A 26,988-nucleotide genomic window follows, 5' to 3' on the forward strand; every position below is an offset into this window, starting at 1 on the left:
GACAAACTATGACCTTTAATAAGAATTGTATAATGATACCATTTCTCTCCAAATTGATCTAATAATTAAATAAAAATGCCAATAGTTTTTTTTTTAACTGCCTTCAAATTGGTCCTCAAATTGATTTTGAAAAATAAACATGCAAAAATGTTTTGAAAACATTGTGAAAGAAGAGAAGTCAGGGGTAAATCTGATAATAGAAGATATTAAAATGTAAAGTAAATGTAATTAAGACAGTTTTGGTTCTGGCTTATGGATAGACAGATAAATCAGTAGAACAGGGCAAAATCCAGAAACAGGTCCATATGTCCATGGCCATTGATAAAGTCTGTTTTTAAATCAGTGGGGGAAGATACTATTTAATAAATGGGGACAACTGGCTAGCTTTTTAGAGCAAAAAGTTAACGTTACTAACTCTTCACCACAATAAATTCTAGTTGTGCCAAAAAATTATACCTTAAACTATAGAACTAGATGAAAATATGGGAGAATTTTTTTCCTAATTTTAAAATACAAAAGCACTTTCTGAACAAGGCAGATGTCATAAGGGAAAAATGGCAAATTTGAATATATTAAAAGTATGGATTCCTACATTGGGGTAAGAAAGTTCATAAATTTAAAAACTGGCAGAAAATTTTTACAAAGGATGAGTATAATAAAGGTGAATTTTGTTACTCTATCAAGTAAATTAATAAAAGACCAGTAACTGGAGAGAAAAATAGGCATGGGACAGTAAAAAAGTCCACATAAAAAGAAATTAAATTATATCTAAATATATTAAAAGGTTGCTTAGTTTATAATAAAAGAAATAGGAAAACAAGATACAGTTTTTCACTTAGTAGGTTGGCAAAGATAAAAATACTAAAGTGCACAGAGTGAGAAAAAAATCTTCATATCAAAAACTATTGATAGCATAAATTGGTGCAACTTCTTTGAAGGGCATTTTCGTGCTATATTATGAAGTAAATGTATGTGCCCTCTGACCGGAGAGTTTCATTCCTATAGATGTGATTTATGTGCATTGACAGTGGAGAATACATAACAAGGTTTGTAATGGAACACAGTGCAACCAAAAAGAATGAGATGTTAATGGTTTATATGGAAAATTCTTCAAGGCAAAGTATAATTGAAACAACAAAAGTTGAGAACTTTGGGGGTTTTTTTGTGTGTATATATTTAAAAGATGTTTAATTTCAACAAAAAGATCCTGAAAAGAAATGTAACAGGAGTGTCTTTGTGTAGAGAGACTTATTTTTGTGGCATGTCTTTTATATGGTTTATATTCTTTTACTTTGTACATATATTACGTCTTCCAATAAAAACTAGTTCATCAGAGGGAACAAAATAACAGCAAACTCATAAGACACCAAGAAGGGACTAGTGGTTACCAAAGGGGTAGGGTTGGGTAGAGTGGACAGGGAGTGAGAAGGGAATTAAGGGGCACTATAATTCGCAGTCACAGTATAGGTAGGTCACAGGGATGGCAGTACAGCTTGGAGAATACAATTAATAACTCTATAACATTTTACTATGTTGATAGAAAGTGACCATAAGAGAGGGGGTGGGGACTTGATAATATGGGTGAATGTTGAACCACTGTGTTTTGTATTTGAAATCATAAGATTGTATATCAGTGATACTTTAATTTTAAAAAATATATTTTGTTAATAATAATAATATCCTATGCTTCTATGAGCCCATATTGTCAAAATGTTTAAAAGAAATTGAGATTCTTTAGGCGTTCTTAAATAATCCCCATAGACATGTGGAACTATTTTAATGTTAACATACCTTGAGATTTTTACATTTTTGCTGTAACATGTTTATGAGTGTAATATGATTATAACTTGTGCTAATAAGTATTATATTTATATAATTATTGCTAATTTGGGTTTTATATTTTTTTCTAGCAAAAAGTGGCCCCATTTATGATGTAGTTTGGAATTCTAGTTCTACTGAGTTTTGTGCTGTTTATGGTTTTATGCCTGCCAAAGCGACAGTTTTTAACTTGAAATGTGATCCTGTGTTTGACTTTGGAACTGGTCCTCGTAATGCAGCCTACTATAGCCCTCATGGACATATATTAGTACTAGCTGGATTTGGAAATCTGAGAGGACAAATGGAAGTGTGGGATGTTAAAAACTACAAACTTATTTCTAAACCAGTGGCCTCTGATTCTACTTACTTCGCGTGGTGCCCAGATGGTGAGCATATTTTAACAGCTACGTGTGCTCCCAGGTTACGTGTTAACAATGGATACAAGATTTGGCATTACACTGGCTCAGTCTTACACAAGTATGAGGTGCCATCAGATGCAGAATTATGGCAGGTTTCTTGGCAACCAGTCTTAGATGGAATATTTCCAGCAAAAACAATAACTTATCAAGCAGTTCCAAGTGATGTGCCCAGTGAAGAACCTAAAGTCGCAACAGCTTATAGACCCCCAGCATTAAGAAATAAACCAATCACCAATTCCAAACTGGTAAGTGAAAATTTACTACTTTAGTAGGAAAAGGTTTCTCAGTATGTGCAGTTTTCTAGATCTTTTTCTCATGCGTGTTCTTGTGTTACTTAGTACCTGTTAAGAATATAAATTCTAGGGTAGAAATCATGGAGGGCCTACTTCTGAAGATGGTGAATAGCTCATATTGTTAAATTGATAAAGTAGTTAATTTTAAACAATTTACATTTTACATTTCTGGGAACAATACCTGAGTATGGCATGTTGACTTTGGAGATCACGGGCTCAAATTCAGGTGCCTGTCAGGCTAGGTTGGTAATATAAGGCAATGGTGACTGGCAGAGAAGGCTGCAAGGGAAAGCTCATGCCCTCTTTAAAGGCCGTGGCAACTACACAGTAGTAGCTGATTGTTTCTATAGGGGATTTTAGGCCCTATTGTCAAAATGTTTGATTTTTCAAGACAAAATAGGTTGGATACTTGGGTAAAATTTCTGTTTTTAAAACACTCTCAGTCAAACAAAACACATTTGTTGTCCTTAGGCCAAAAGTCCCCACCTCTGTTGTAAAGTTATAACCAGAGTATTGGTCAGATTCCAACCTGCTTTAAAGTGGTAGTCTTTCAGAGCTCAAGGGAAAGCATTTATTAATGACACGATTTTCTGTGACAATGTTAAGGAGTAAAGGTACTCTGTAAGAATGAACAACAGTATTGTTGGTATTGTTAGAAAGATTACCATACAATAGGGGTGAACTGGGACTGTTCCAAGTAAAGGGAGTTATATAATCACTTAATTATTAGGCTCTCAGGAAAGTAGATATTTTTCAAAAAATAAATATTCCTATACCTCCCTTGTGCCACTGTTAACACTTTCAAAAACAAAAGAACAAGCTTTCCCCCTCCCAGTGATCTGTAACTTCTTGACTTCATTGAAATGTTATGTTAAAACATTTTTGTTGTACTAAGTTATTTAGCAAAGATATATTAAAAAGCTCTATAGCAAATTAAGCTCTACTTACGGTATTTGTATTTTGATCAAAAAAGAAAGGGCATTAAAAATCTTTGGATTTGTCTTACCTAAGACATTTTCCTTACCTAAGATAAAAACAAAATTAACCTCAATCTATCCTTATTTCTTAATCTGTAAGATAACACAAAGGGAAGACATTCTGACTTAGTGTGTATTCTTATTCTCTTATCCATAAAACTAGTTTGTTTTGGTGGGAGAGGGAAAGAAATTAATATAGAAATACTTTGAAAATAGTGATAAAGCCAGGTAAGAACATTTTAAGATGAAAATTAACATTTAAGATTTCCACTAATTTCTGCATTTTTTATGTGATCCCATCAAATCATTTTACTTAAAGGAACCATATGCCCAGTAGTAAATTTTTTTTGTATCAAATTCCAGAAATGAGCAAAATGGCAAAGAAAATACGGTCAAGAAATTACTAGAAGCAAAGACAATCTAGTCAGCACTTCATAAGGAAGAAGATTACATAGCAGAAGGAAAACAAAAGTGTTGAGATTCTTCCCCCAAAGAGAAAAATTGCTTTATTATGAATAAAAATTCATATATAAATTAGCTTAGAGAAGTATTTCTTGGCTTTCCAAAAAACCTTCAATTTCATAATATGTTCATCAAAACAGTCCCATAATTGATATAACTGAAGAAAAAATTGTGTTAATAAGGATGAAATTGTATATAATGGGCACTTAGTGCTCAAGCCAGAAAATTTCATGATCCATAGTCGCTGTGTGGATTTTTTTTATCGAAAGTGAAAGTCTGTCAGTGGCTACAATGATGCTAATAGTGTGCAAAGACTTATAACTGATTTCTTTTTTTGTTGTGTCATTTTTAATTGCTTTGTCATATTTTCAAGTTCTCATGAGTAGAAACTTTTTCAGTCAAAGCAAGGCACTGAGTCAGACCCATTACTGAAAGAATTCCGATGTATAAAACTAATGTTCAGCAAATACTAGTGTATCTTAACTAACGTTATATACAGTGGGGATAAAAAAGAAAAAGAGGCTTGCTATCCAAGGTGTTCTATGAATATGGGTTCTCATATATTCAGGCTTCAAAAAGGGCATGTACACACACAAAACTTTGATGACCTGAAATCATTAATGCAGCTGCTAAGATAAAGTCACTTTATGGTTTCTTATTTATTCTTCTGTTTCTTAAATGTTTGAGCCCTGCCCATCTCCTTACAGTACTTATAGCATTGATCGGAGATCTAGCTCAAGGAACTTGATGGAGATCTAGTCCTTTTGATGTGCTGAGTATGTTAGATTTTAAGAAACAGTTAACACTAATAAGATAATAGCAATATAGAGAGAAAGCAATAAGGAGATGAATCTGATAAGTTGTAGTGCTATCACTTATATGTAATCATAAGCTACTCTGAAGATAACTTGAACCTACATATATGTATATATTTTTTTCATATTTTTAGCTTTATTGAAGTATAATTGACATGCAAAATTATACAATATTGAAAGTATACACCATGGTGATTTGATGTGTGTATATACTGTAAAAGGATTCTTCCCATCTAATTAATATGTCTATCACCTCACTTTTTTTTGGTGAGAACATTTAAGTTCTTGCTTAGCAAATTTCAATTATACGATACAGTGTCAACAGCTATAATCACCATGTTTTATATTATTATATCCTTGATCCTATCCTTAATTCACCTTTTTCTATTGTGGAATATAGTTGATAGATGGTTATATAAGGTTATATAAGTTATCTGATGATGGAATTGATTGTCTCCTCTTTCATTGTATAGTCTGACAAGTCAGTTTTTTGTAAGCCTCTTTAATTATGTTAATATTGGATTTGTGATTGTGAAGTTACCACATACTTCCCTATTTGGCTTTTTTTAATTGTCTGTTTAGTTTTCCCATTTGTTTTTATTTTTAATCTTCTAGTCTCTGATTTTGCAAGTAAAGACCTAGCGAGTAATTCATTCTACAAAGAAAACAAATGAGGCAACTGGGTTTCTGTTGGCAGTAGTCAGATACAAAAAACTGCAGAAGCTATTGCTGATATCTAATTTCATAAGAGTCATGTATCAGTAGTAGTACAAGGAAAAATTCCATTGTTTAAACAGAACTATAGTGAAATTTTGCCAGTTCTTATATAACTGAAAGATATCATATATCAACTAATAGTAAGATCTTCATTAAATCCACCCTGACAGTTGGAGTGTACCTATTAATGAAAGCTTTAAAATATTCTTTGCTAATGATCTTAAAATAAATTTGTAAAATAAGTTTATCCCATTCTAGCAAAATTGTGTAACTTACTGTGTATGTTGTGTGTGTTTTTAAAAGCATGAACTCCATTTCAGAATTGCTTATTTTACATTCTCCGTAGCATGAGGAAGAACCACCTCAGAATATGAAACCACAACCAGGAACTGATAAGCCGTTGTCAAAAACAGCTCTTAAAAATCAAAGGAAGCATGAAGCTAAGAAAGCTGCAAAGCAGGTATTTGGGGAACAAATCTCTTCACAATGAAACAAGCAAACAAAATCAGTTAAATTCATTTTTAACCTTCAAGTTTAAATATGGTAGTCCTAAAGACTTGACTATTGTAAATGGTAGTTGGAGTTAGACTTAAATAGACTTAAAAAAAAAATGTATGTCTTTTGTGTTTGCCTATGAATTTCTAAGTAGTCCTGTATATATAATGGAGGGCTAAGGAAATGGGACCTGACCTTAAACTTGAAACTAATTGGATTATGTTACTGGTACTGTTATGTTACTTGCTATTGACCGTTTTGGTAGAGCCCATGTGAAGTGCTATAGTTTGCCTTCTTGAAAGCATGTGTTTATTAAGACAGACAGACATTACAAGACTATAAAGCTATTTTGTCACTCAGTATTACATTACTATAGGAAATCACTCAACTGGGAAGCTAGACACTAAAAATACCAAGACAGTGGAATTCTTCTAAAATAATTTTTTTTTTTTTTTAATAATTATTTTTTATTGAAGGGTAGTTGACACACAGTATTACATTACATGAGTTTCAAGTGTACAACACAGTGGTAGAACATTTATATACATAATTCTAGGTTCCAGCTATCACCCTACCAGGCTGTTACAATATCTTGACTATATTCCTTATGCTATACATTACATCCCGGTTACTAATTTATTTTACCATTGGAAGTCTGTCCTTTTTTTTTTTTTTTTTTTTTTTTTTTGTGAGGGCATCTCTCATATTTATTGATCAAATGGTTGTTAACGACAATAAAATTCTGTATAGGGGAGTCAATGCTCAATGCACAATCATTATTCCACCCCAAGCCTAATTTTTGTCAGTCTCCAATCTTCTGAGGCATAACAAACAAGTTTTTACATGTAGAACAAATTCTTACATAATGAATAAGTTACATAGTGAACAGTACAAGGGCAGTCATCACAGAAACTTTCGGTTTTGCTCATGCATTATGAACTATAAACAGTCAGTTCAAATATGAATACTCATTTGGTTTTTATACTTGATTTATATGTGGATACCACATTTCTCTCTTTATTATTATTATTTTTAATAAAATGCTGAAGTGGTAGGTAGATACAAGATAAAGGTAGAAAACATAGTTTAGTGTTGTAAGAGAGCACATGTAGATGATCAGGTGTGTGCCTGTAGACTATGTGTTAATCCAAGCTAGACCAGGGCAATAAAACATCCACGTATGCAGAAGATTTCTCTCAGAACGGGGGGGTGAGGTTCTAAGCCTCACCTCTGTTGATCCCCAATTTCTCACCTGATGGCCCCCCTGCGACTGTGCCTGTCTTAGGTTGTTCCTCCCTTGAGGAATCTTACCCGTCTCTGGCTAACCAGTCATCTTCCGGGGCCATACAGGGAAATGTGAAGTTGGTAAGTGAGAGAGAAGCCTTATTGTTTGAAAAAGTTAGCTTTTTACTTCTTTGCATATTTATGCCCTGTGGCTTCTATGCCCAGCATTTGTCTTGAGGTATCTTTACCACTTGGAAGAATTATGATACTCGGTAAATTTGATATGAGGCACGAATTCTATTTAAGGGTTGTAATTAGGAAGGAAGAAGAAAAGCTATAGAAGTAGCAGGCGGAAGAAAACATGGGAAGATTGATTATTTCTTTGATATATCTTCTTGTAGAGTAACTTCAGCATGTATAGGTTTTAAGCTACTACTTAAATTGCACACACACATTAACATAATAGGAGTATAGTTACATAACCAAAGCATATCTGTAATTACCAGCCCTCTGCAGTGAAACCAAGAAAACCAGTTAGGCACCTTAGGCATTTGTGAAAACTTATCTATGATATGGTGGATATTGTCCAAATGAACTTGAACAGTCTGAGAGAAATCAGACAAATTAAAACAACCCATTCCTGGGGACTGTTCACATGCCATATGTTCTTTTAACAATAAATAGTTTGTAGTTGTAAGACTTTGGAGCGCTACAATTTGCACTTCTCCAAATTCTTGGTTGAGTTCCAACAGTATAGATCCAGTCCAATTTTGTTGTTTTACTGTATGCACAGGCCAGCTTAGATATCTCCTTCCTCATTCCCATGGCAGGTCCAGGAACTGGTGGGATGAGTGCATCTACAGCTGTAGCAGTGCGTGGATCTTTGTTGGGGTTTTTTGATGATCATCTTCTGGCATGAGTCTTCCAGAGGGTGCAGATGTTGGAAGTTCTTTTTCATATCGTATCTTAGTTCATTTTCGGGGTAGCCCAATTAGGCTTTGATCCTCTGTATAAACACAAACAGACCCTTTGCCTACACTTTTATATGCCCTTTATACCCTTGTGTAGAACTCGTTGGAGGTTACCACACAGGAACTGCCCTTTTTTTTTTTTTTTTTTGCTATCACTAATCTACACTTACATGACGAATATTATGTTTACTAGGCTCTCCCCTATACCAGGTCTCCCCTATAAACCCCTTTACAGTCACTGTCCATCAGCATAGCAAAATGTTGTAGAATCACTACTTGCCTTCTCTGTGTTGTACAGCCCTCCCTTTTCTCCTACCCCCCCATGCATGTTAATCTTAATACCCCCCTACTTCTCCCCCCCTTATCCCTCCCTACCCACCCATCCTCCCCAGTCCCTTTACCTTTGGTACCTGTTAGTCCATTCTTGAGTTCTGTGATTCTGCTGCTGTTTTGTTCCTTCAGTTTTTCCTTTGTTCTTATATTCCACAGATAAGTGAAATCATTTGGTATTTCTCTTTCTCCGCTTGGCTTGTTTCACTGAGCATAATACCCTCCAGCTCCATCCATGTTGCTGCAAATGATTGGATTTGCCCTTTTCTTATAGCTGAGTAGTATTCCATTGTGTATATGTACCACATCTTCTTTATCCATTCATCTATTGATGGACATTTAGGTTGCTTCCAATTCTTGGCTATTGTAAATAGTGCTGCAATAAACATAGGGGTGCATCTGTCTTTCTCAAACTTGATTGCTGCATTCTTAGGGTAAATTCCTAGGAGTGGAATTCCTGGGTCAAATGGTAAGTCTGTTTTGAGCATTTTGATGTACCTCCATACTGCTTTCCACAATGGTTGAACTAACTTACATTCCCACCAGCAGTGTAGGAGGGTTCCCCTTTCTCCACAGCCTCGCCAACATTTGTTGTTGTTTGTCTTTTGGATGGCAGCCATCCTTACTGGTGTGAGGTGATACCTCATTGTAGTTTTAATTTGCATTTCTCTGATAATTAGCGATGTGGAGCATCTTTTCATGTGTCTGTTGGTCATCTGTATTTCTTTTTTGGAGAACTGTCTGTTCAGTTCCTCTGCCCATTTTTTAATTGGGTTATTTGTTTTTTGTTTGTTGAGGCGTGAGAGCTCCTTATATATTCTGGACGTCAAGGCTTTATCGGATGTGTCATTTTCAAATATATTCTCCCATACTGTAGGGATCCTTCTTGTTCTATTGATGGTGTCTTTTGCTGTACAGAAGCTTTTCAGCTTAATATAGTCCCACTTACTCATTTTTGCTGTTGTTTTCCTTGCCCGGGGAGATATGTTCAAGAAGAGGTCACTCATGTTTATGTCTAAGAGGTTTTCGCCTATGTTTTCTTCCAGGAGTTTAATGGTTTCATGGCTTACATTCAGGTCTTTGATCCATTTTGAGTTTACTTTTGTATATGGGGTTAGACAATGGTCCAGTTTCATTCTCCTACATGTAGCTGTCCAGTTTTGCCAGCACCACCTGTTGAAGAGACTGTCATTTCGCCATTGTATGTCCATGGCTCCTTTATCAAATATTAATTGACCATATATGTCTGGGTTAATGTCTGGATTCTCTAGTCTGTTCCATTGGTCTGTGGCTCTGCTCTTGTGCCAGTACCAAATTGTCTTGATTACTATGGCTTTATAGTAGAGCTTGAAGTTGGGGAGTGAGATCCCCCCTACTTTATTCTTCTTTCTCAGGATTGCTTTGGCTATTCGGGGTCTTTGGTGTTTCCATATGAATTTTTGAATTATTTGTTCCAGTTCATTGAAGAATGTTGCTGGTAGTTTCATAGGGATTGCATCAAATCTGTATATTGCTTTGGGCAGGATGGCCATTTTGACGATATTAATTCTTCCTAGCCACGAGCATGGGATGAGTTTCCATCTGTTAGTGTCCCCTTTAATTTCTCTTAAGAGTGACTTGTAGTTTTCAGAGTATAAGTCTTTCACTTCTTTGGTTAGGTTTATTCCTAGGTATTTTATTTTTTTTGATGCAATTGTGAATGGAGTTGTTTTCCTGATTTCTCTCTCTGTTGGTTCATTGTTAGTATATAGGAAAGCCACAGATTTCTGTGTGTTGATTTTGTATCCTGCAACTTTGCTGTATTCCGATATCAGTTCTAGTAGTTTTGGGGTGGAGTCTTTAGGGTTTTTTATGTACAGTATCATGTCATCTGCAAATAGTGACAGTTTAACTTCTTCTTTACCAATCTGGATTCCTTGTATTTCTTTATTTTGTCTGATTGCCGTGGCTAGGACCTCCAGTACTATGTTAAATAACAGTGGAGAGAGTGGGCATCCCTGTCTAGTTCCCGATCTCAGAGGAAATGCTTTCAGCTTCTCGCTGTTCAATATAATGTTGGCTGTGGGTTTATCATAGATGGCCTTTATTATGTTGAGGTACTTGCCCTCTATTCCCATTTTGCTGAGAGTTTTTAACATGAATGGATGTTGAACTTTGTCAAATGCTTTTTCAGCATCTATTGAGATGATCATGTGGTTTTTGTCTTTCTTTTTGTTGATGTGGTGGATGATGTTGATGGACTTTCGAATGTTGTACCATCCTTGCATCCCTGGAATGAATCCCACTTGGTCATGGTGTATGATCCTTTTGATGTATTTTTGAATTCGGTTTGCTAATATTTTGTTGAGTATTTTTGCATCTACGTTCATCAGGGATATTGGTCTGTAGTTTTCTTTTTTGGTGGGGTCTTTGCCTGGTTTTGGTATTAGGGTGATGTTAGCTTCATAGAATGAGTTTGGGAGTATCACCTCCTCCTCTATTTTTTGGAAGACTTTAAGGAGAATGGGTATTATGTCTTCCCTGTATGTCTGATAAAATTCCGAGGTAAATCCATCTGGCCCGGGGGTTTTGTTCTTTGGTAGTTTTTTGATTACCTCTTCAATTTCATTGCTGGTAATTGGTCTGTTTAGATTTTCTGTTTCTTCCTGGGTCAATCTTGGAAGGTTATATTTTTCTAGGAAGTTGTCCATTTCTCCTAGGTTTCCCAGCTTGTTAGCATATAGGTTTTCATAGTATTCTCCAATAATTCTTTGCATTTCCGTGGGGTCCGTCGTGATTTTTCCTTTCTCGTTTCTGATACTGTTGATTTGTGTTGACTCTCTTTTCTTCTTAATAAGTCTGGCTAGAGGCTTATCTATTTTGTTTATTTTCTCGAAGAACCAGCTCTTGGTTTCATTGATTTTTGCTATTGTTTTATTCTTCTCAATTTTATTTATTTCTTCTCTGATCTTTATTATGTCCCTCCTTCTGCTGACCTTAGGCCTCATCTGTTCTTCTTTTTCCAATTTCGATAATTGTGACATTAGACCATTCATTTGGGATTGCTCTTCCTTTTTTAAATATGCTTGGATTGCTATATACTTTCCTCTTAAGACTGCTTTTGCTGTGTCCCACAGAAGTTGGGGCTTAGTGTTGTTGTTGTCATTTGTTTCCATATATTGCTGGATCTCCATTTTGATTTGGTCATTGATCCATTGATTATTTAGGAGCATGTTGTTAAGCCTCCATGTGTTCGTGAGCCTCTTTGCTTTCTTTGTACAGTTTATTTCTAGTTTTATGCCTTTGTGGTCTGAAAAGTTGGTTGGTAGGATTTCAATCTTTTGGAATTTTCTGAGGCTCTTTTTGTGGCCTAGTATGTGGTCTATTCTGGAGAATGTTCCATGTGCACTTGAGAAGAATGTATATCCCGCTGCTTTTGGATGTAGAGTTCTATAGATGTCTATTAGGTCCATCTGCTCTACTGTGTTGTTCAGTGCTTCCGTGTCCTTACTTATTTTCTGCCCAGTGGATCTATCCTTTGGGGTGAGTGGTGTGTTGAAGTCTCCTAGAATGAATGCATTGCAGTCTATATCCCCCTTTAGTTCTGTTAGTATTTGTTTCACATATGCTGGTGCTCCTGTGTTGGGTGCATATATATTTAGAATGGTTATATCCTCTTGTTTGACTGAGCCCTTTATCATTATGTAGTGTCCTTGTTTATCTCTTGTTACTTTCTTTGTTTTGAAGTCTATTTTGTCTGATATTAGTACTGCAACCCCTGCTTTCTTCTCACTGTTGTTTGCTTGAAATATGTTTTTCCATCCCTTGACTTTTAGTCTGTACATGTCTTTGGGTTTGAGGTGAGTTTCTTGTAAGCAGCATATAGATGGGTCTTGCTTTTTTATCCATTCTGTTACTCTGTGTCTTTTGATTGGTGCATTCAACCCATTAACATTTAGGGTGACTATTGAAAGATATGTACTTATTGCCATTGCAGGCTTTAAATTCGTGGTTACCAAAGGTTCAAGGTTAGCCTCTTTAGTATCTTACTGCCTAACTTAGCTCGCTTATTGAGCTGTTATATACACTGTCTGGAGATTCTTTTCTTCTCTCCCTTCTTGTTCCTCCTCCTCGATTCTTCATATGTTGGGTGTTTTGTGCTGTGCTCCTTCTAGGAGTGCTCCCATCTAGAGCAGTCCCTGTAAGATGTTCTGTAGAGGTGGTTTGTGGAAAGCAAATTCCCTCAGCTTTTGTTTGTCTGGGAATTGTTTAATCCCACCGTCATATTTGAATGATAGTCGTGCTGGATACAGTATCCTTGGTTCAAGGCCCTTCTGTTTCATTGTATTAAATATATCATGCCATTCTCTTCTGGCCTGTAGGGTTTCTGTTGAGAAATCTGACGTTAGCCTGATGGGTTTCCCTTTATAGGTGACCTTTTTCTCTCTAGCTGCCTTTAACACTCTTTCCTTGTCCTTGATCTTTGCCATTTTAATTATTATGTGTCTTGGTGTTGCCCTTCTTGGATCCTTTCTGTTGGGGGTTCTGTGTATTTCCGTGGTCTGTTTGATTACTTCCTCCCCCAGTGTGGGGAAGTTTTCAGCAATTATTTCTTCTAAGATACTTTCCATCTCTTTGCCTCTCTCTTCTTCTTCTGGGACCCCTATAATACGGATATTGCTCCTTTTAGATTGGTCACACAGTTCTCTTAATATTGTTTCATTCCTGGAGATCCTTTTGTCTCTCTCTATGTCAGCTTCCATGCGTTCCTGTTCTCTGATTTCAATTCCATCAATGGCCTCTTGCATTCTATCCATTCTGCTTATAAACCCTTCCAGAGTTTGTTTCATTTCTGCGATCTCCTTTCTGGCATCTGTGATCTCTTTCCGGACTTCATCCCATTTTTCTTGCGTATTTCTCTGCATCTCTGTCAGCATGTTTATGATTCTTATTTTGAATTCTTTGTCAGGAAGACTGGTTAGGTCTGTCTCCTTCTCTGGTGTTGTCTCTGTGATCTTTGTCTGCCTGTAGCTTTGCCTTTTCATGGTGATAGGAATAGTCTGCAGAACTGGGACGAGTGACGGCTGGAAGGACTTCCTTTCTTGTTGGTTTGTGGCCCTCCTCTCCTGGGAGAACAGCGGCCTCTAGTGGCTTGTGCTGCGCAGCTGCGCGCAGACAGGGTTTCTGCTTCCTGCCCGGCTGCTATGGAGTTAATCTCCGCTGTTGCTGTGGGCGTGACCTGGCTCGGGCAGCTACTCCAAAATGGTGGAGTCGCGTTGGAGCAGGAGCTGCTGGGAGGCTATTTATCTCCGTAAGGGGCCTCCCTGCTCCCTGCAGCCCAGGGGTTAGGGTGCCCAGAGGTCCCGGATTCCCTACCTCTGAATTAAGTGGCCCGCCCTGCCCCTTTAAGACTTCCAAAAAGCACCCGCTAAAACAAAACAACGACCACAAAAAGAAACAAGAAAAAAAATTTTTTTAATTAAAAAAAAAAAAAATTTTTATTTAAAAAAAAAAAAAGGTGGTCGTTCGTTTTTCTTTATTCTCCGGTGCCAGCCTCAGGCCTCTGCTCACCGGTCTTTCTGCCCTGTTTCCCTAATATTGGGGTCCCTGTCCCTTTAAGACTTCCAAACAGCGCTCGCCAAAACAAAGCAGCAAAAAAGCAAAAAAAAAAAAATGGTCGCGCGCTTTTCTTATGTCCTCTGTCGCCCAGCCTCCAGTGCCTGCTCACTGTTCTTGCTGCCCTGTTTTCCCAGTATCGAGGGCCCTACACTCTGGCCCGGATGGCTGGGGCTGGGTGTTCGGCAGTCCTGGGCTCCGTCTCCCTCCCGCTCTGCCTGCTCTTCTCCCGCCGGGAGCTGGGGGGAGGGGCGCTCGGCTCCCGCGGGGCCGGGGCTTGTATCTTACCCCCTTCGCGAGGCGCTGGGTTCTCTCAGGTGTGGATGTGGTCTGGATATTGTCCTGTGTCCTCTGGTCTTTATTCTAGGAAGGGTTGTCTTTGTTATATTTTCATAGATATATGTTGTTTTGGGAGGAGATTTCCGCTGCTCTACTCACGCCGCCATCTTCCGCCCCACCCTAAAATAATTTTTTATGTGATCTTGAATTTGAAAAGTCATACCAGTATAATAATTGACAAATAAGTTGTGATCATGTATAAGCTTATGGTGAAAGTGAGATCAGCTGGGCTGGGAATATCTTGTAATGAAGTTTTCATGACCCCATTTTTGAGATTTAGACATTGCAGTTTTGCTTTCAATGCTTGAATTTTGACAGTTCTTTGTTTTGGTAGGCAGTTACTATTTTAACGTGTAGAACTACATTATACAGCCATATTCTGCTGAAATCTGGCCTTTAAAAATCAGTGTGCTCTTTTGTAGTTAATATAGTTCATCTTCAGAAATATCTTTAAATAGCTCAGGTTTAGGTCACTCCAAGTAAAATCTCCTCCAAGTATGTAAGTGTTAGACTTGTATAAAAACAGGATTTGTCCTTCCTCAGTGTGCATAGGGACCTCTGCTGGCCCTGAATATTATAAGTTAATAGCATCTTTATATTAGTGTAGGTAAGATAACTTTTTTTGTTCCAGCTAATATTTTCAGGTATAATTGACAAGCAAAAATTTTGAAGTGTGCAGTGTGATGAATTTATAAAGGTATATATTGTTAAAGGATTCCTACAATTGAGTTAATTAACATCAATTTATTTTGTTTTACTTTTGGGAGGAGTAACAATACTTAAATTCTACCCTTAGCAAATTTCAGTTATGTAATACACTATTATTGACTCTAGTCACCATGTTACACATTTGGTCTCAGACCTTATTCATCATATAGCTGAAAGTTTGTATCCTTTTACCATCTGCATTTCCCCCACTTCCCAGCCCATGGAAATCACCATTCTATTCTCTTTCTACAATTTTGATTATTTTTTTTAGATTCTACTAAAAGTGATACCATGCAGTATTTATCTTTCTCTGGCTTATCTCACTTGGCATAATGTCCTCCAAGTGTATCCATGTTGCAACTGGTAGGATTTTCTTTCCTTTTTAATGGCTGAATAATATTCCACCACTGTGTATGTGTGTGTGTGTGTACACCACATTTTCTTTATGCATTCATTCATTGATGAGCACACTTTGGTTGTTTCTATACCTTGGCTATTGTAAATAATGTTTCAATGAACATGGGGAGTACAGCTATCTCTTTGAGATAATGGTTTTATTTCCTTCAGATACATACCCAGAAATGGGATTGCTGGATCGTATGGTAACTCTATTTTTAATTTCTTGAGGAACCTTCATATTGTTTTCCATAGGGCTGTATAATATTCCTTCAACCATCTGAAGCCCACCGAACAAAATTCTTATTTTTATAAGTGATGTTATTTTCTCTTTATCAAAGATATTGTTAATATGATGATATATAATATAGTACTGACGTAAGGTCCCTTTGTAATAAAATGTAAATAGCTTACTGTGTGTTTTTTTCTGGTATTTGAACATGTGAATTTGAGAAAAGGGAACAGAATCAATATGTCTTATTTAGAAAAATCAGTGTTAAAATACTTTGACTTTCTTAAAAATAGATAACCCTTATGGCTCCTTTTTTTTTTTAAGGTATGATTGATATACACTCTTATGAAGGTTTCACATGAAAACAATGTGATTACTACATTCACCCATATTATCAAGTTCCCACCCATACTCCAATGCAGTCACTGTCCATCAGTGCAGCAAGTTGCTAGAGATCCACTATGTCCCTTCTCTGTGATACACTGTTCTCCCCGTGCTCACCCACACCATGTGTACTAAACATAATACCTCTCAGTCCCCTCTCCCTCCCTCCCCACCTGCCCCCCCCCTCCCCTTTGGTAATCACTAGTTCATTCTTGGAGTCTCTGAGTCTGCTGCCATTTGTTCCTTCAGTTTTGCCTCATTGTTATACTCCACAAATGAAGGAAATCATTTGGCATTTGTCTTTCTCTGCCTGGCTTATTTCACTGAGCATAATGTCCTCCAGCTCCATCCATGTTGTTGCAAATGGTAGGATTTGTTTCTTTCTTATGGCTGAATAGTATTCCATTGTATATGTACCACATCTTCTTTATCCATTCATCTACAGATGGACACTTAGGTTGTTCCATATCTTGGCTATTGTAAAAAGTGCTGTGAAGAACATAGGGGTGCATATGTCTTTTTGAATCTGAGAAGTCGTATTCTTTGGGTATATTCCAAGGAGTGCAATTCCAGGGTCAAAAGGTATTTCTATTTTTAGTTTTCAGAGAAACCTCCATATTGCTTTCCACAGTGGTTGAACTAGCTTACATTCCCACCAGCAGTGTAGGAGGGTTCCTCTTTCTCTGCATCCTCGCCAACATTTGTTGTTCTTAGTCTTTTCGATGCTGGCCATCCTTACTGGTGTGAGGTGATATCTCATTGTGGTTTTAATTTGCATTTCCCTGATGATTAGTGATGTGCAGCAATTTTTCACGTGTCTGTTGGCCATCCTAATTTCCTCTTTGGAGAACTGTCTATTCATATCCTCTGCCCATTTGTTTATCGGGTAATTTGCTCTTTGGGTGCTGAGGTGTGTAAGTTCTTTATATATTTTGGTTGTCAACCCCTTGTCAGATATCATTTACAAATATATTCTCCCATCCTGTAGGATGCCTTTTTGTTTTGTTGGTGATATCCTTTGCCGTACAAAAACTTTTTAGTTTGATGTAGTCCCATGAGTTCATTTTTGCTTTTGTTTCCCTTTCTCGAGGAGATGGGTTCAGGAAGAAGTTGCTCATGCTTATATTCAGGAGATGTTTGCCTATGTTGTCTTCTAAGAGTTTTATGGTTTCATGACTTACATTCAAGTCTTTAATCCATTTCGAGTTTACTTTTGTGTATGGAGTTAAACAATAATCCAGCTTCATTCTCTTACATGTAGCTGTCCAGTTTTGCCAACACCAGCTGTTGAAGAGGCTGTCCTTTCCCCATTGTATGTCCATGGCTCCTTTATCATATATTAATTGACCATATATGGTTGGGTTTATATCAGGGCTTTCTAGTCAGTTCCATTGGTCTGTGGGTCTGTTCTTATGCCAGTACCAAATTGTCTTGATTACTGTGGCTTTGTAGTAGAGCTTGAAGTTGGGGAGCATAATTCCCCCTGCCTTATTCTTCCTTCTCAGGACTGCTTTGGCTATTCGAGGTCTTTTGTGGTCCCATATGAATTTTCGGATGATTTTCTCTAGTTGGTTGAAGAATGTTGTTGGAATTTTGATAGAAATTGCATTGAATCTATAGATTGCTTTAGGGGGATGGCCATTTTGACAATATTAATTCTTCCTATCTATGAGCACAGGATGTGTTTCCATTTATTAGTATCTTCTTTAATTTCTCTCATGAGTGTCTTGTAGTTTTCAGAGTATAGGTCTTTTACTTCCTTGGTTAGGTTTATTCCCAGGTATTTTATTCTTTTTGATGCAATTGTGATTGGAATTGTTTTCCTGATTTCTCTCTCTGCTAGTTCATTGTTAGTGTATTGGAATGCCACAGACTTCTGTGTATTAATTTTGTACCCTGCAACTTTGCTGAATTCAGATATTAGATCTAGTAGTTTTGGAGTGGATTCTTTAGGGTTTTTTATGTACAATATCATGTCATCTGCAAACAGTGACAGTTTGACTTCTTCCTTGACTATCTGGATGCCTTTTATTTCTTTATGTTGTCTGATTGCCCTGCCTAGGACCTGCAGTACTATGTTGAATAGAAGTGGGGAGAGTGGGCATCCTTGTCTTGTTCCCAATCTTAAAGGAAAAGCTTTCAACTTCTCGCTGTTAAGTATAATGTTGGCTGTGGGTTTGTCATATATGGCCTTTCTTATGTTGAGGTACTTGCCCTCTGTACCCATTTTGTTGAGAGTTTTTATCACGAATGGATGTTGAACTTTGTCAAATGCTTTTTCAGCATCTATGGAGATGATGATGTGCTTTTTGTCCTTCTTTTTGTTGATGTGGTGGATGATGTTGATGGATTTTCAAATATTGTGCCATCCTTGCATCCCTGGCATAAATCCAACTTGATCATGATGGATGATCTTTTTGATGTATTTTTTTATTCAGTTTGCTAATATTTTGTTGAGTATTTTTGCATCTATGTTCATCAGGGATATTGGTCTGTAGTTTTCTTTTTTTGTGGTGTCTTTGCCTGGTTTTGGTATTAGAGTGATGCTGGCCTCATAGAATGAGTTTGGAAGTAATCCCTCCTCTTCTATTTTTTGGAAAACTTTAAGGAAAAATGGGTATTAGGTCCTCACTAAATGTTTGATAAAATTCAGCGGTGAAGCCATCTGGTCCAGGAGTTTTGTTCTTAGGTAGGTTTTTGATTACCAGTTCAATTTCGTTGCTCGTAATTGGTCTGTTCAGATTTTCTGTTTCTTCCTTGGTCAGCCTCAGAAGGTTGTATTTTTCTAGAAAGTTGTCCATTTCTTCTAGGTTATCCAGTTTGTTAGCATATAATTTTTCATAGTATTCTCTAATAATTCTTTATATTTCTGTGGTGTCCATAGTGATTTTTCCTTTCTCATTTCTGATTCTGTTTATGTGTGTAGACTCTCTTTTTTTCTTGATATGTCTGGCGAGGGGTTTATCTGTTTTGTTATTTTCTCGAAGAACCAGCTCTTGCTTTCATTGATTCTTTCTATTGTTTTATTCTTCTCAATTTTATTTATTTCTGCTCTAATCTTTATTATGTCCTGCCTTCTACTGACTTTGGGCCTCATTTGTTGTTCTTTTTCTAGTTTTATTAATTGTGAGTTTAGACTGCTCATATGGGATTGTTCTTATTTCTTGAGGTAGGCCTATATTGCAATATACTTTCCTCTTAGCACAGCCTTGGCTGCTTCCCACAGAATTTGCGGTGTTGAATTATTGTTGTCATTTGTCTCCATATATTGCTTGATCTCTGTTCTTATTTGGTCATTAATCCATTGGTTATTTAGGAGCATGTTGTGAAGCCTCCATGTGTTTGTGGGATTTTTCATTTTCTTTGTATAATTTATTTCTAGTTTCATAGCTTTGTGATCTGAGAAACTGGTTGGTACAATTTTAATATTTTTTAATTTACTGAGGCTCTTTTTGTGGCCTAGTAAATGATCTATTCTTGAAAATGTTCCATGTGCACTTGAGAAGAATGTGTATTCTGTTCCTTTTGGGTGTAGAGTTCTATAGATGTCTGTTAGGTCCATCTGTTCTAATGTGTTGTTCAGTGCCTCTGTGTCCTTATTTATTTTCTGTCTGGTTGATCTGTCCTTCAGAGTGAGTAGTGTGTTGAGGTCTCCTAGAATGAATGCATTGCGTTCTCTTTCCCCTTTTAATTCTGTTAGTATTTGTTCCAAATATGTGGGTGCTCCTGTGTTGGGAGCACAGATATTTATAATGGTTATATATTCTTGTTGGATTGACCCCTTTATCATTATGCAATGTCTTTCTTTGTCTCTTATTACTTTCTGTGTTTTGAAGTCTATTTTGTCTGATGCAAGTACTGCAACTCCTGCTTTTTTTCTCTCTGTTAGTTGCATGAAATATCTTTTTCCATCCCTTCACTTTTAGTCTGTGTATGTCTTTGGGTTTAAAGTGAGTCTCTTGCAGGCAGCATATAGATGAGTCTTGTCTTTTTATCCATTCAGTGACTCTATGTCTTTTGATTGGTGCATTCAGTCCATTTACATTTAGGGTGATTATCGATAGATATTTACTTACTGCCATTGCAGGCTTTAGATTTGTGGTTACCAAAGGTTCAAGGTTAATCTCCTTACTATCTAAGAGTCTAACTTAACTCACTTAATATGCTGCTGCAAACACAATCTAAAGGTTCTTTCCTTTTTCTCCTCCTTTTTCTTCCTCCTCCATTTTTTATGTATTAGGTATCACATTCTGTATTCTTTGTCTATCCCTTGATTGACTGTGGGGATAGTTAATTTAATTTTGCATTTGCTTAGTAATTAGCTGTTCTACTTTCTTTACTGTGGTTTTATTTCCTCTGGTGACAGCTATTAAACCTTAGGAACACTTCCATCTATAGCAGTCCCTCCAAAATAGACTGTAGAGATGGTTTGTGGGAGGTAAATTCTCTCAGCTTTTGCTTATCTGGAAATTGTTTAATCCCTTCTTCAAATTTAAATGATAAACTTGCCTGATAAAGTAATCTTGGTTCCAGGCCCTTCTGCTTCATTGCATTAAACACATCATGCCACTCCCTTCTGGCCTGTAAGGTTTCTGCTGAGAAGTCTGATGTTAGCCTGATGGGCTTTCCTTTGTATGTGATCTTATTTCTCTTTCTGGCTGCTTTAATAGTCTGTCCTTATCCTTGATCTTTGCCAATTTTATTACTGTATGTCTTGGTGTTGTCTTCCTTGGGTCCCTTGTGTTGGGAGATCTGTTGATCTCCATGGCCTGAGAGACTATCTCCTTCCCCAGATTGGGGAAGTTTTCAGCAACTACCTCCTCAAAGACACTTTCTATCCCTTTCTCTTTCTCTTCTTCTGGTATCCCTATAATGCGAATATTGTTCCGTTTGGATTGGTCACACAGTTCTCTCAATATTCTTTCATTCTTAGAGATCCTTTTTTCTCTCTGTGCCTCAGCTTCTTTGTATTCCTCTTCTCTAATTTCTGTTTCATTTATCATCTCCTCCATTGTATCCAACCTGCTTTTAATACCCTCCATTGTGCTCTTCAGCGATTGGGTCTCCAACCTGAATTCATTCCTGAGTTCTTGGATATCTTTCCGTACGTCCATTAGCATGTTGATGATTTTTATTTTGAACTCCCTTTCAGGAAGAGTCATAAGGTTCATATCATTTAAATCTTTCTCCGGAGTTACATTAATTTTACTCTGGACCAGGTTTGTTTGGTGTTTCATATTTGTATATGGCGCCCTCTAGTTTCCAGAAGCTCTACCTTGGAGCTGCTCAGCCCCTGAAGCAATGTCGGGGGTTGCAGGGGAGTGGTATTGGTGCCTGGGGGGAGGAAAGAGCTGCTGTGCTTCCCAGCTGCTGTGCCTGTCTCCACTGCCTTAACCAGTGGGCGTAGCACACAGGTATAAGCTTTTGTCCCAGAGCAGCCAGATATGGATCCCTGCTTTCCACAAGCGGCTGTAATCTCAGTCTCTCCAGGAATTCTGCCTGTATTAGCTTTCCAGTCCGGTAATCATGCGAGTATCATGAAAGCACCATGAAATGTAGGTTTGAGCTCTCAGAGCAGATCTCCGGAGCTAGGTATTCAGCAGTCCCAGGCCTCCACTCCCTCCCTGCTCTGTTTCTCTTCCTCCCACTGGTGAGCTGGGGTGGGGGAAGGGCTTGGGTGCCACCTGGCCTTGTGGCTCTTTTGAAAAAACACATAGTGCCATTAACATAAGTCATAATAATTATATAATTACAAAAACAGTTCCCTCATATTGCCACATAATCACCCACATGTTACTTACTTAAGATGATTAATCCATCACTATGGGGTTGTTCTTTGCGTGCTTTCCTAGTGATGGTAAAATGTTTTCTATGTGCATTTTTCAATATGCATTTTTGCATAAAAGTGTTTTCAATATGCATTTTTTAAACAATTGGCCGGAATTAGTAAAAGTTATGGCTGTGTGATAGAACAAAGCAAAATGGTCCATGACCAGATCTCACCTTGACCGGACCTCAGACCTGCCTCTGAATTAAGTGATCAAGAGATAAAGAAGTAAGATATATATTATCTAATAAGTACTTTTATAAACCAATGATGATTTTATAAGCTTATTAACTTTATCAAAAAGAACTGAAACTGCAAATTTAATCTTACCATGGCACATCCTTTTCAGAGAATGGTGAAACTTTAAGTATAATAATGCAGACATTTTGACTTACTCTTGATTATTTAAAATACGGAAAATTAAATTTCATATTTCACTTAGTTTTAGTAGTTTTTTTCACATTTATAGCATTAACTTCCCTTAGAAGAAAAATTGTCTCAGCTCATTACAAATAACTAAATTTTTAAATTTTTTATCTGATATCAGAAGTAAATTTTGATAGGTAGAACATCTTCTTCTTCTGTCCACTTTTCTCCTTTAATTTCATATTACAAAAATTACTGAACTGCGTATTATCAGAACTTATAGCTCCTTAAAAGTAAAAACCAGTTTCTTTCCGAATACTCTAAAGTGCTCAGTAATGTGTCTTCACATAGAAGGTTTAGAAATTAATGTTTGTTGTATTGGAGTATACCAAAAAGTACAACCGACACGACTTCCAAAAGAAAAAAATGACTCCCCAAAGTTCTTCAGGCAGGTGTCTTTAGGTTTGAGATCTAGGAGTGATACTCTGTTCCATGTCCCCATAGGTTGTTTTGGGATTCAGAAAATTACTCAGAACACACTGAGTAAGAAGTTTTGGAATTTTGGAGTCTTGGGGCTTTACGTATTTCACTGGGGACTCCATAAGGAAAAAATAGAAATTGGCCCTACCTTGGGACCAATAAAGACATAAGTAAAGTTTTTCCCCTCTTGTCAAATTGTACATCTTGTCATAATTACAAAAGGAGAGTCATTCCTTTGCTCTTTCACTATATAGCAAGTGTGATAAAGCATGTTTTATACTGGGAGCACAAGCAAAACAGTGAATGAGGAAACCTCAGATACAGTCTAACAGGGTGACAGCACAACACGTTAGGGATATAGATCACATGTGTAGCCAGTTCAGTTTCTTGGGAGTGGGGAAGTTTTAAGGGTAAATAGGGTCAGCCAGCTAGCTCAGAGGTGTTCTAGGCACAAGGAACAGTACATACAAAGATCAGGAAACAAGTATACTGCACCTTGGGAAAAGTAACAGTGTTTGAAGATCAGCAGTTCCTCAGTGAGGAGGAATGAGGCTAGAAAGGTTATCAGAGGTCTGATCACATTGGGAGCAATACAATATGCCTTTCAGGGAATAAAAGTTTTTTATGGCACTAGGTTACAGAGCTGAATTGATCTGATTATAAATAAACTTTTATAGGACTTATAGCATCATCCATTACATGTACTCAGTCATACAATCTCACTCTAATTTTGGAGGATACATAAGAGTGAAGCCTCAAACACTTTAAATTAGCAAAGCCCTCTCACATTTCCAAAGCATCTGTATAATGGCACATCCCAAAATACCCCCAAAACTTGGAATGCTTGTTGGCTGATACAGAAACATTCTAGTTTATTCTGCTAAGGTCATTTCTTTTCAAGTTTTCTTTTGTTACATTGCTAACATAGTATGATTTTTTTTTATCTTATTTTTATCTTCAAATTCTAGATCTAGCTAAGTGTTGCCTATGACAGTTACATAGTAAAAACCTTTGGGTGTGTCATTCTACTGTGATTTTTTTTCTTATAAGATGCATTTTATCTGTCACTTATGGAACAATTTTGTATATTCCATAGGACCTCCAGTTTAGTGTAAAAGATAAAGCCATATTTTGGTTTCTGCATTTTATATACCAAGACTGTGTTGGTTGAAATACTTTAATGTTTTCAAAATTGTTTTTGAAAATATTTTGTGCAGGAAGCAAGAAGTGATAAGAGTCCAGATTTGGCACCTACTCCTATACCACAGAGCACACCACAAAATACCACCTCTCAGTCAACTTCTGGAGACCCTGAGACAGACAAAAAAATCAAGAACCTGAAGAAGGTGAGAGACTTAAAAACATGTACTTACTAAAAAATACCTGACAATTCTATTAAGACAGGCATTTCAGAGTTCCTGGCAGTGCTCATTGTTGCTTTCTCATTGTGCAATACTGGAGCTCAGGCATGGCACTGATTTTAGTTCTATTCACAAATGTTTACAGGCTGTTAGGCCTTTTAATTTGCTGCACTGTAGCCAGTTTGTGAGGTCACTAGAGCTGCATTATGAAGTTGCTCATAGAGCCAGATACCAAATCAGTCGGGTACAGTGGAGTGCTAAAATAGATGGTGAAATTGGTGATGCATTTACATACTTTACATACCTGTATAGACACACATATACATACATGATAATATTAGAAACTTATAAAATATTTTTCCAAATCCCATGTTCTTAACATCCAATTTTATACTTAATTTTAAAAAGTACTTTACCCTAGCATTTTAAGACTGTACTTGATAAAAATGTTTGCACTCATATGATTGAGGTTTTAACTAAGAAAATTTGCATTCTAAAATGATTTATTCCTCCTGACTTATAATATATTTGATGTTTGCAGAAACTGAAAGCAATTGAACAGCTGAAAGAACAAGCAGCAACTGGAAAACAGCTAGAAAAAAATCAGGTCTTTTCTGCATTTTTCACCTGGGCTTATAGTCACTGCCACCTTTCCTTCCCCTCTTTATTATAAGCAGTTGTTTGATTAGGTAAAAGAGCACACAGATTGAAAACTTACTGTGAAAAACATATGCCATATATGTATTCTTTAATGTTTCCACTCTAACAGGAAAGGATAGTGGAAGACATGATGTAGGTAATGGTGAATGAGAGAGTCCACTAGTCCTGAAAGGCATACTAATGCCATTGCTGCTGAAAAAAAAAGGGAATTTATGATATTAGACAAATATAAGATTCTCCTCCTCTATCTCAGGTTGTACTGCCCAGTTTGCCCCTTCCCTCCTTTCCTCAGCACTTCTAAGCCCAGATATAGAATGGAAAACTTTTTGGACCTAAAGGGATGTGGTATGACACCTTCTGTCCCTTGCCCCCATTGTTCATACCCAATAACAAATTAGAACTTATTTCTAATCTGTATTTTTAAATCTGTGTTTACCAGTGGATCTGACAAAGTGTCAAAAATACTCTTTCTCTAAATTATTTCTCCTTTGATATTTTGGCTATAGATGCAACAATTACTTCGTTTTATTTAATTTCCTATTTAATAACTTTATTGTCTTTTATTTTTCTAGTTGGAGAAAATTCAAAAAGAGAAAACCCTTCTTCAGGAGCTAGAAGATTTGGAATTAGGTATTTAAAGATTCTCAGAAAGCAAGTTGGTTACCAGAAGTCAGTGTAAACACATTTTCTGTTAAACCATTGGTATATATAGAATATCCACATGCCCACATTTAATGTTCATCTGTAATTTTAACCATTTATCTAAGATCTGCATACATGTGAATTTATTTGATAATGTCTATTAAATTGATTTTTAAATTCTGCATCCTGTATCATGTCAACACATGATAGGGAAAAGAGACATGAATTTTTTAGCAGGGAAAAGAGACATGAATTTTTTAGCTAAGCTTGACAGATTGAAAGACAAATAACTGTTTTTTAGTGGGGGACAGTATTTACCATACAAATGAATAAAGATGTTAAATTTAATCATTGTTAGTTTCATTGTAAGTTCCTTGGTTAATAAGTTCATTATTAATTTACACGGCAAGTTTGGGAAATTTTTCCTTTGAGTATATAATAGGACTTTTATGATCCTAAAATATTATTTTCAAAACCTTAAAGAAAAGCCTTAAAAATCAGGTCATATAAATATATTAAATTGTTTTTCTTATTTCTAGTATTTGAAGAAAAGTTTTTGATTAGTTTTAAAGTAAACAGACTTCAAAAATAGAAAATAGTAAAACATTTTATTTTGATATTTAAAATAATAAATCTTGTGATTAAAGGATGAGGTAAGTATTTTCCAAATATGAGATGTGATTACTTTGCTATCGTCTTGTTTTGATTGTCCATTCATATGGACAATGTGAATGAACACAGGGACATAGGAAAAAATGATGTAATGATAACCCCAGACATTCAACTCTCAAAACTAATTTACATTTGATTTTAGAGTCTGCTAAGATTAATTCTTTTCATCAGGTTTACATTTGAATTATTTTTATTTTAGTTGCAGTGATACAAGTTTTCGTTTTCCAGAGCTAACATTTAAACTGATAGGTAAAAGAAAAGAATCCAGAAACATCTTGAGACACATACAGAAACAAATAACTGAGTTTACTGATACCCCAAAGCTTCTAATAAGATTTGGTAAAGACGTAATGCATGAAAATTTAAGTAGTATGGTGAATGTTTTGGGTGTGGGATGTATATTTGTATGCACGTGCATACAACTTCTGTACATGTTATTGCTTTAAACATTAATTCATTTCTGATAATAGAAACTTAAGCAGATACATTACTTTTACAATATATTACTTTAAAAGTTGTTTTTCTAATAAAATCTTAAACAATGTGTCATGAGACAGTATAGTGTTTTTTGGCCTGGCAGTCTAACAATTTTTTGAAAAATTAATTACTTTTATTAACACAGTTTACATCCCTGTATGGCCCCGGAAGATGACTGGTTAGCCAGAGACGGGTAAGATTCCTCAAGGGAGGAACAACCTAAGACAGGCACAGTCGCAGGGGGCCATCTGGTGAGAAAATGGGGAGCAGCAGAGGTGAGGCTTAGAACCTCCCCCCTCATGTTCTGAGAGAAATCTTCTGCATACAT

General features: G+C 36.5%; 1 protein-coding gene across 4 annotated transcripts in view; it reads left to right on the forward strand.

The window, feature by feature from the left end:
- The window catches only part of EIF2A (eukaryotic translation initiation factor 2A), a 45,152-nt gene extending 19,293 nt beyond the window's left edge, over positions 1-25,859 (forward strand). For all 4 annotated transcript variants that reach the window (XM_036896327.2, XM_057499100.1, XM_036896326.2 and 1 more), the window contains 5 exons: positions 1,911-2,482; positions 5,848-5,961; positions 24,066-24,194; positions 24,751-24,816; positions 25,442-25,859. In XM_036896327.2, the coding sequence (XP_036752222.1) occupies positions 1,911-2,482; positions 5,848-5,961; positions 24,066-24,194; positions 24,751-24,816; positions 25,442-25,507 (947 nt within the window). In that variant the 3' untranslated portion in view covers positions 25,508-25,859. The remainder of the gene's footprint in view (positions 1-1,910; positions 2,483-5,847; positions 5,962-24,065; positions 24,195-24,750; positions 24,817-25,441) is intronic.
- Positions 25,860-26,988: the final 1,129 nt, after the last annotated feature.

This window comes from Manis pentadactyla, chromosome 1 (genome assembly GCF_030020395.1).
Source record: "Manis pentadactyla isolate mManPen7 chromosome 1, mManPen7.hap1, whole genome shotgun sequence".
Lineage (NCBI taxonomy): Eukaryota > Metazoa > Chordata > Mammalia > Pholidota > Manidae > Manis > Manis pentadactyla.